At 36.9% G+C, this 10,486-nt stretch overlaps 1 protein-coding gene across 1 annotated transcript in view; it reads right to left on the minus strand.

Annotated features, from left to right (window-relative positions):
• SLC9A9 (solute carrier family 9 member A9) overlaps positions 1-10,486 on the minus strand; it is a 574,234-nt gene that overhangs the window by 231,209 nt on the left and 332,539 nt on the right. The window contains exons 12-13 of the mRNA XM_023512997.1: positions 6,886-6,999; positions 5,111-5,222 (exon numbers count right to left, since the gene is read on the minus strand). Of these exons, the coding sequence (XP_023368765.1) occupies positions 5,111-5,222; positions 6,886-6,999 (226 nt within the window). The remainder of the gene's footprint in view (positions 1-5,110; positions 5,223-6,885; positions 7,000-10,486) is intronic.

Raw genomic sequence — 10,486 nt, forward strand, 5'->3', positions numbered from 1 at the left:
TGCTCATCATCCTTAATCATCAGAGAAATGCAAATCAAAACTACTTTGAGATATCATCTAACTCCAGTAAGATTAGCCCATATCACAAAATCCCCAAACCACAGATGGAGAAAAGGGTCACTTCTGCACTGTTGGTGGGAATGCAAACTAATACGTTCCTTTTGGAAAGAGGTTTGGAGAACACTTAGGAATCTAAAAATAGATCTGCCATTCGATCCTTCAGTTCCTCTACTAGGTATATATCCAGAAGATGAAAAATCACTTTATAACAAAGATATTTGCACCAGAATGTTTATCACAGCACAATTTGTAATTGCTAAGTCATGGAAGAAGCCCAAATGCCCATCAACCCATGAATGGATTAATAAATTGTGGTATTTGTACACCATAAAATATTATGCAGCCTTAAAAAAAGACAGAGATTTTACCTCTTTCATGTTTACATGAATGGAGCTGGAACATATTCTTCTTAGCAAAGTATCTCAGGAATGGAAGAAAAAGTATGCGATGTACTCAACCCTACTATGAAACCAATTTGTAGCTTTCATATGAAAGCTATAACCCAACTATAGCCCCAAAAGAAGGGGAAATAGGAGAGGGAGGGGAGGGGAGGAGAAGGGGGAGGATGGGTAGAGGGAGGGTAATTGGTGGGAACACAACTATGGTACATTTTACAAGGGTACATGTTAAATTTACTAACCGTAGAGTATAAATATCTGAAAATAATAACTAAGAAAATGCGGTGAAGGCTATGTTAACCAGTTTGATGAAAATATTTCAAATGGTACATAAAACCAACACATTATACCCCATAATTGCATTAATGTACACAGCTATGATTTAATTAAAAAAAAAAGAAAATGATTTCTTTTATAATAACATCAAAAAGAATAAAATACTTAGGCATTAACCAAGGTGAATGACTTTTACAATAAAAACTATGTAACATTGCTGAAAGAAATTAAAGAAGATATAAAAAATGAAAACATATCCCATGGTCATGGATTGAAAGACATAATATTGTTAAGATGTCAATACCACCCAAATCAACCTACAGATTTAGTGCAATCCCTATCAACATCCCAGTGGAATCTTCTTGTTGAAATATAAATACTCATACTCAAATTTATATCAAGGGACCTTAAATAAATAAAGCTATCTCGAAAAAGATGAAGGACTCAGGCTTCCAGATTTCAAAACTTACTTCAGAGTTACAGTAATCAAAACAAGATGTTACTGGCATAAAGACAAACATGGATCAACAGAATAGAATAGAGAGAGTCTAGAAATAAATCCTCATGTAAATGGATTGGGTCAAATGATTTTTGACAAGTATGCTGAGACCATTCAGTGGGGGAGAGGATTAGTCTTTTCAACAAATGGTGCTGAGGAGAGACCTGGATGTCCACATGCAAAAGAAGGAAGTTGAACTCTTACTTAACACCATGTATAAAAATTAATACAAATTGGATCAAAGACCTAAATGTAAGGGTTAAAACTATAAAACTCTGAGGAAAAAAAGGACAAAGACTTCATAACATCAAATTTGGCAACAACTTCTTGGATATAAGGCCAAAGTTACAGACAAAAAAAGAGAAACTAGGCAAATTTGATTTTATGTAAACTAAAAATGATTGTGCATCAAAAGCCAGTATGAAGAGAGTAAAAAAGGTAGCCAAAGGAATGGAAGAAAACATTTGCAAATGATTTCTCTGATAAAGGAGTAATATCCAGGAAAGAGATATCTAGTAGTTGAGAGAACTGCTGAAACTCACCAATAAAAAGACAAGAAATCTGATTTGACAATGGGCAAAAGACTTGACATTTTTCCAAAGAAGATATACAAATGGCCAATAAGCTCATGACCCAATGCACAACGTCAGTAATGATTAAGGAAATTCAAATTAGACAACAATGAGATACCGCCTCACACCCATTAGGATGACTACTATCAAAGAACAGCAACCCAGAACTTAACAAGCATTGGCCAGGATGTGGGGAAATTAGAATCCTTGTGCAGTATTGGTGAGAAGGTAAAATTGTCATAGCTGCTGTGGAAAACAGGGAAGCAATTCCTCAAAACATTAAAAATAGAATTACTATACGATCCAGCATTTCCACTTCTGTATATATATTGAAAGAATTGACAGCAGGACTTGGAGAGGTGTTTGTGTACCCATGTTCACAGCAGCGGTATTCATAAAAACTAAACTGTGGAAGCAACCCGAGTGTCCATTGATGGATGAACTGATATACAAAATGTGTTATACACATACAAAGAAAATGTATTCAGACTTAAAAAGGAAGGAAGTTCTGTATGCTGCAATATGGATGAATCTTGAGCACATTTTGCTAAGTGAAATAAGCAAACTGCAAAAAGGCAAGTATTAATACTTTATGATGCCACTCAGATGACGTACCGAGAGTCATGAAAAACACAGAGCCAGAAAGTGGAATGGTGATTGTCAGGTATTAGGAGAAGGGGAATGGAGAGTTATTAAGCAAATCAGCGATTTTCAGTTAACAAGATGAAAGGAGTTATGGAGATAATGGTGATGATAGTTGCACATTACAAGTGCATTTAATACACTTTAAATGGTTAATTTGGTAAGTTTTATGCTATGCGTATTTGACCAAAAGAAAAAAAAGACCAATAATGCCTATCCTACTTTGCCCTGGCTATGCGTCTTAAAACAGGGCCTATGAAAGATTTAGGAAGATACAAAGTGACTTTTGAATTGGAGCATCTATGATTCCACTAAATAACCATGAACATTGCTATCTCCTCATCTGAAAGCTATGAAGACAGCTTTTTAGTAGAAAATCCAATGTTCTTTCCACCATACCAAGGAGTACTATTGATATTAACTTTTAATAAAAATGGCATTAAAATATAAAGAAAAACCCCAATCTCTTTTCTGTTCAGATTCATTTAAGTGTGGGATGTGTACAAAACAAAAATCTGGTCAAACAAAGAAGCCCATCTTGGCTGTCCGTGACTACAACCTTTGAGTTTAAGTTGCTATTCTGCTAAGGGTGACTCTGCCATGGATGTTCAATGTAGAAGACAATTGGTGGCACTCTCTGGACATCAGAGTCATACTCTGTTTTGTGGGTGTCCTGAAAATCTGGTATGTTTGTATTTTTAACAATGGCAACTAGCTGATTGGCAATCCCATGGAATAGTTTCAACCCCATTAATGTGATGGGGTTATTGTTTTTTCTTCGAAAGGGTCAGGATGCTTTATTTAGAACAGGGCTAGACAGTGACAGTTTAGGTGTTGCAAACCACATGGTCTCTGATGCAATCCAATGTTCTATTCAACTCTGCTGCTGTAGTGCAAAAACAGCCCTAGACAGGGGGTAGAGCTGAGTTCCATCTTTATTAACAAAATAGGCACTGGTCAGATTTAGTTCAAAGGCCATAGTTTGCTGACTCCTGGCTTTAGAATGTCATCCAGATGACACATTCTGGGCTGCTCCACATCCCCTGGCTGTACACACCGTAATGCTGGCTTCTCTCTGTTTTTAATGTGGCTCCAATCCTACAGCTAAGCAAACTGAGAAGGTGCCAAAGCCTGGAGAAACCATCTAGCCAGGTGGCCGTTTGGGCAGACACTTCGCATCCTAACGTGATTAACTAAAGCCTTACATTTTTCTCAAAGCATTCTATGTCAAAATAAAGCAATGTTTAAAATATAATGTCCAAGCTTTGAAAGTAAGCTGCTATTCTCCAGAGTAAAGATACTAATGTTTTGATGGGAAAGAGAGAGAAACGCTTTCTAACTCCTAGAAATGCTTTGTGAAAACATGACCCAATGCTGCCTTTCTATGTATGAACAATCAAATTTACCTTCTGTTTTCTTGTAATAGACATCAATTCATTGCCAAAGATCATTAATGTTCTAAGTCAAATATCACCTACTTGTCTAATTTCTCTTCTCATCTCTCTCTCTCTCTCTCTCTCTCTCATATCTTAGCCTTTCTGGAAATGTAGGGAAGACCTGTCAAAGGCCTTCAGAAAAATGGTTTTAAACTTTGTATTAAATGGCTCACTCTCATCTTGGAAGCTGCTTCCATTTATTTTGTTGTGGACCAGGCTACAAGGGTACTGAAGGTGAAATAAGCCTTTTATTCCTGATACTACTTTTAAGTATGTAGACATTCAGACATGTAGTTGGGTTTGAGGGGGAGTCTCATAGACCTGGGTTCAGGAATGCTTTGTCCTTGGCTGAGTTTCTTAACCCCTTTGAAATCCTTAACCTCAGGGTCTCCATCTGCTACTCTGTACCCCCAGTGGTCTTTGTTCGTGCTATTCTATTGATACCAGTTTTTTTTTTTTTAATACTTATGTGTTCTCCAGTGAGCCTCCCCTGAGTGTATGGTAAGTGCACACACACATTGGAGGCATGTAAGGGAAGAATGAAGGTAGAAAATGTTGATAGAATAGAAAGAAACTGCAATCCCCAGAGTTGTTCAGGATCAGAACATTCATTTCCTTTATTTTCTTTTGGAAAGGAGGCTTCACATTTGTTTTAAGCAGTTAGACCATAACTTATTTGGGAACAGATGCCTTGTCAGTTTCATCAACCCAGTGCCTAGAACTGCTCTTGGGCACTCGGTGAGTGCTTAACTGATACTCGTTTTCTTATCTAACAGTTGAGCAGACTGAAATCTGATTTGCTTTTGTATTCACTATAAGACATTTCTGGAGTTTTGAATGGGAAAGAATCAGGGATTCTAAGGAGAAGGCACTCCAACATTGGACAAGAATGGCACCATTTACACCCTAATGACCTTAAACGTGCAGCTTATGAAATGATAATTCATAATTAAAATTCCCCGATAAGAAAACTGATGTGAGCTAGGTGAGGGGAAAGTTCAATGCCCATTCTAGGCCAGGTCTTGGCCATCTATGATACCTTGAAGACATAACAACAAAATTCCCTTAAATTTCATTTCCCTCTTGGAAAGAGAAATCTTGCTGTTCCTCAGATCTCACAGAGTCTCAGCACAATGCTAGGCATACTGGGGTAGAGAGAAGTTGCTTCCCAAAATGGTTTGTAAGTCTCTTCACGGTTCTCCATATTCTATAACGTAGCTCACATACCTGAAAACATCATCATGTGCTGAAAGTTCCAGGGGATCTTCGGTTTACGGCCCAGGTTCAGGAGGAAGGAGAGAGGATATATGTTGCAGGCTCTGGCAACAAAAATTGCTATCTGTAGATAAGTACAGGGAAACATTGAGGAAAATGTTGCTGCAATGAGGGTTTGAGTCCTTGAGCTTACATATTGTGTCCTTAAGCTTCCCTACATTACGACTCAGAAAACAGGGGCAAACATGTCAGTTCATATATTTCCAACTTGCTTCCAAAATTCATCTTTCAATGTCAATTCCTTTCTAGAAATAACAGAGAACTCTGCTTTTCTTGGCATATATACTCGGTTTTAAATCGTTAGCCCAACACCGTTTCAATCACTGTAAATTTTCTCATCATATTTATGTTGCTGATGACTGACTCCATCTTCAATTCTGCTGTGAAATGTGAGGCAGAGACCATTCAGATGCTGTGGCATTATCTTCTCAAACAGCACTTTAGAAAAGAGAAATTGACTTCTGCTCACAATAATCACCTTACTTTCCATCAGTTTATACTCCTGTATCTAGCGATCTTTGCTTGCTTTTTTCTTTTAGTGGATTTAATTTTGAGAGGAATTACCTGTCTAACTGTATAAAACAACTATTGCTTTCGGAGGCATTTGATTAAAACCAAAGTTTTTAATAAGTAAAGATCTTTGAAAATATTGGTAGTGTTCATGTCTCCCTTTCTGTTGTCTGTGACACCTTCCCTGATAGTCTGTCTATTACAGTTTGTCCTTCCTGGGATGGATTCATTTGGGAAAAGGAAGCTTCCTTCCAGAAGCCAGGCTTTGGATGAAATTTGGGAGTTCATCTGAATGCTCAACAAAAAGAGACTAGGAGGCAAATGATGGTTATTTGGAACAGGACTTACAGAGAGGGGCTGGCTCTTCTGGGTGTTAAGATACTCCGCCTGTGATCTGAGAGGGTGCCTGTCCATTTCCCAAGTGGGCCTCTTACTCCAGGCCTAGAGCTATAAAAGTCCTCTGCATTAAAGTGAGGTCTAGATTATCTGTCCTCATAGGGAAAGAAAGGTGCTGCCTTATTAATATACATGTGCACAATGCTTATGATATTAAATGCACATTATTGTACTAATTTTATTTGATCTTTACCCTATCTATCCTATTTTCAAAGTCCTCACTGGAAATGAAAAGGTTTTATTATCTTATAATAAAAATGCTTCTAAAGCTTAATAATAATCCTGGCTGATAGACTCTAACAGATTAAATGTATTTCTCTATAAAGAATGGATTGACATAATTTTTATATAAATGATTTATAGTTTTAGTTAAATATATATTGAATACTTGAAAAATGTCATTTTTCTTTAGATTTTCCCCTTTATTTGCCTCACTGTTTTCCAAATTTCTTATCCTGAACTACAGGTATTTAATAAAGGCTTCAGGATCTCTTAGGATACTTTTCTTTCCTAACTAGAAATTACATACAGCAGAACCTCTAGAGTTACCCCTTCCTTAAATTGACCTAATTTTCATAGACCAGACATGCACCACATGTACATATCAGTGGAGTAGGCTTATTCTCACCACCTCTATATGTTGATCACTTTGTTGCAGTCCTTGGGTGGTCAACTTACAGAAGCTCTACTGTATTTGCCTTGAGTTTGAGCTTTGCGGTGAACCTGAGGAAACTGCTTTAACAATTTCAGAGAATAATCAGTAAAAGTAAGTAGTTTCTTGTCCTTTCTAGTTACCCCATGTTCTGTATTTCAAAGGATACGAAGGCTCCAAGTATAAAGAGGGCATTAAAGATATGATTCTGGAACGTGAACAGCGCCAGGCCCATGTAACAGAAGATGACATTCTCAGCCAAAAAGTTCATAAATTCAAACAACTGAAAACAAAAGAGAAACCAAACTCCATTATTTATGACTCAGATTTGTGTCCACTTAATTTCTTGCAACTGTATTTTATGGGACTTCTTTATCAAAGAAGGTCACCCATGGTTTTGTGTTCTGGAGGGGCTCTGTCCTTTTAGTGACATGCCACAGCTATGTCACCATCCCATTCTTTTCAGCCAGAAGACTTCAAGAGATAACCCTGGGGAATATTTACCATCATTATCCTTCCATGGAACAATTCCCATTAAGATGACAAAATAGTCCTTGTTAAAGAAACTGAAGCTAAGCATTGCTTAAGGTGTACTTCCGGAAAGGATGCTAAGACTGTTTAACCTCCTCTGCACTTTACCCAGTAGATGTACCTGAGATTTCAGTCTCTAAATTAAAAAACAAACAAAAACCTTAAACTAAGTTATCCTCCTCAAGCAGGCAGGAAGGACAAACATAGAAGATTTAGAAACCTAAAATAAGGATGAATGTCAATTATACATATTTCAACATTAGAATGATCAGTGTATTACTAATCCTAGACAGAGGGGCTCAATAAATTGACTGATGTAGGTATATCCATTAAACGTCTACCATTTCTCCCTGGTAGAAAGAAAATGATTAATTCCAAGGATCAGTTTATGCAGCAAGAACACAATGGATACATCAAGTTCAGTCAGAAGAATGGAGTGATAGCACGCTATGCTGGGGGATGCTCCCAAGAGTATTCTTAGACCATTAACTAAACAATTTAAGTTGAACATGAAAAATGTTCTCCAACTTTCAGATAAAAGTAAAGGGAAAAATGTGTCCAGGGGCTACAATAAAAGCAGATTTGGAAGGGACTTTATGTTCCAGACTTCTCATTTGGAAGTTTCTGAAACTTCATTCCTGGACATTCATAAATCACCATGTTAGGTAAACATCTCTGCAGGCCTTTCTCTCGACTTTTTAAGGACTCATTATTTTTTTCATGTGATGTATTTACAGTCTCACAAATAATGCCCGATACCTGTTCACTGACAATTGACGGAAAGAAAAACAGAATCTCACCAAAAACATTACTTAAAACCAGTAATAGAAAGAGAGGATTAAAAACAGAAACAGCCCCTTTGGTAAAAGATGGTCTTTCTACAGGGGCGGCCATCATTAATCATCCTGAGCACTCACTTTACATTCTAGGCTGGCTGATGAAAACTCACACTGTCACCCCCCCCAACCCACAGAAAGCTTAGAAACATTGGGAGAAACGTGGAGAACAGGGAGCATTTTTTTTGACTCATTATGTGTCTTTACTTCTTTAAAAAGTGAGATCTGGGTATGATCTTAATCTGGTCAAGCTGTTGTAATGCAATACCACAGATTGGGTGGCTTAAACAACAGAAATGTGTTTGGCACAGTTTGGGAGGCTGGGAAATTAAAAATCAAGGTGACTGCTGACTCGGACCTGCCTACATGCTATGTCCTCACATGGAAGAAAGCGATACCATCTCTCTTATATTTTATTCTATAAGGGCACTAACCCAATTCCTGAGGGCTCCACCATTATGATCTATCTATCTCCCAATGGCTCCACCTCCAAATACCATCACCTCAACATATGAATTTTGGGAAAATACAAACCCTTATTTCTTAGCAGCTCTCTAATTTTTAACATCAATAAACAAATATCAATTCATAGGGCCTATCCTGCCCCCATCCCAAGTTTATTTTATCCTAGAGTGGATGTTTTGCTCCTGGAATCCATCCATCCTCGTAGTGGCTTCCATTCAATTTCCTTCTGGGAACCACTTCATTTCCTACTCTCAGCCCATGGATTTATGCCTCCAGAAATCAGATGTGGAGAATGAAATTTAGGACTAAACTACTCAAATCAGTAAAGACTGCTTGGTCCAGAAATTGGTATGACACATTTAGAACCAAAGAAATTCAATGAGGCCTTTTCAGGAAACACTATGACAAAGATGGCTGCATTTTCAAGGGATGGGAACTCAGAAAGATGCTGGCCAAAGAGCCATTGGCAGCCATCTTGTGATCACAGGGAAAATGGCTGTGTAAGAAAGAAGCTAGGTCCTGATAACACTATTTAATCTTCTATATTTGGCCTCTTCTAAAGAAAAATCTACACTTCAATTTTCGATGTAAAGAGACTAAGAAATTATTTTTGGGTTCAAGGTGGGGCTCTATTGTTTAAAATGATACATACTCCTTTATAACTCTGTACTAATTAAAAAGTAACAGACATTTTCTACTCCATACAGATTATAAATAAAAAGGTATGGGGTCACAACCATTTTTGACTACTTTCAGATAATAAGATAGTTTGTTGCTCTTGTCCCTCACGCTCAACCAATTTTAATTTATTAATCATCTTAAAGAGAGAAGAAAATTATGCAGGAAAAGCAAGTTTCTTTCTGTTCTGTGTTGAGATGTGACAGGAACACTTTACATTTAACATGGAGGCTCATGGTTTTAAATATTTGTTATAGATATTTGCTTCTTTTGGATAACTTAGGATTTTAATTTGATTCATTCACTAAAATTGATTGAAATCTAACACCACTCAACATTTCCAGGAACTGTGTACATACACATAGAACCAAAGTTCTATTTTACATTTAGGTTCATTTTGAACCTGTTCTTTGTTCTTGTTGATATCTGTTCCTCTATCAATTCCACACTCTTTAAAATTTATGTATACGTATAATACATTGTACTATTTCATAGATCTAGATTGTTCTGACACCTTGTTATTTATAATTTTCCTGGTTATTTTTCCATGTTTAAATAAATGTATTTTTTTTTCTTTTTTGGCATTTAATTCATCCAGGAAAGTGTATATATTATATGTTTATGGCTTAAGATATAAAAAGCATATTGTCGGCATTTCCAAAGCTCTCTTTTTCCCTTTCCTAGTCACACCTCCCATCTCAAAGAAACAATTAATACTATTAGCACTTCTGCCACCACAAATTAGCCTTTCTTATTCTGTAGTTTCATGTGACTGAAATCACATTTGTCATCTTTTACTCAACTTTCTGTTTCTGAGACTCTTTACGTTGTATGAAGATCATATCTTTTTTAAATTCCAGAATATCACAGGAGCCCTAATGTTTTGGTTATGTGAATTGCTTTTGTACAATCTGAGCCAAAGTTATGAGGTGCCCCTCAGTCAAATGATGTATTATACCTATTAGCTGTGAACTTACTCCTGCCCTTCCCACCTGCTTGCATTTCCTTAAGTTTTACTACCAAAAGTGCACATGGTGCTGATCCATTAGTTCCAAATTAATAATGAGTACATGTGGTGTTTGTTTTCCCATTCTTGAAAAACTTCACTTAGAAGAATGGTCTCCAGTTTCATCCAGGTTGTTACAAAAGGTAGTCCCCCAATTGTTTATGGCTAAGTAGTACTCCATTGTATACATATATCATGTTTTATTAATCCACTCATGTATTGATGGGCACTTGAGTTGATTCCACATCTCTGCA

This window comes from Otolemur garnettii, unplaced genomic scaffold (genome assembly GCF_000181295.1).
Source record: "Otolemur garnettii isolate 467f Iridium unplaced genomic scaffold, OtoGar3 scaffold00032, whole genome shotgun sequence".
In the NCBI taxonomy this organism is placed as follows: Eukaryota; Metazoa; Chordata; class Mammalia; order Primates; family Galagidae; genus Otolemur; species Otolemur garnettii.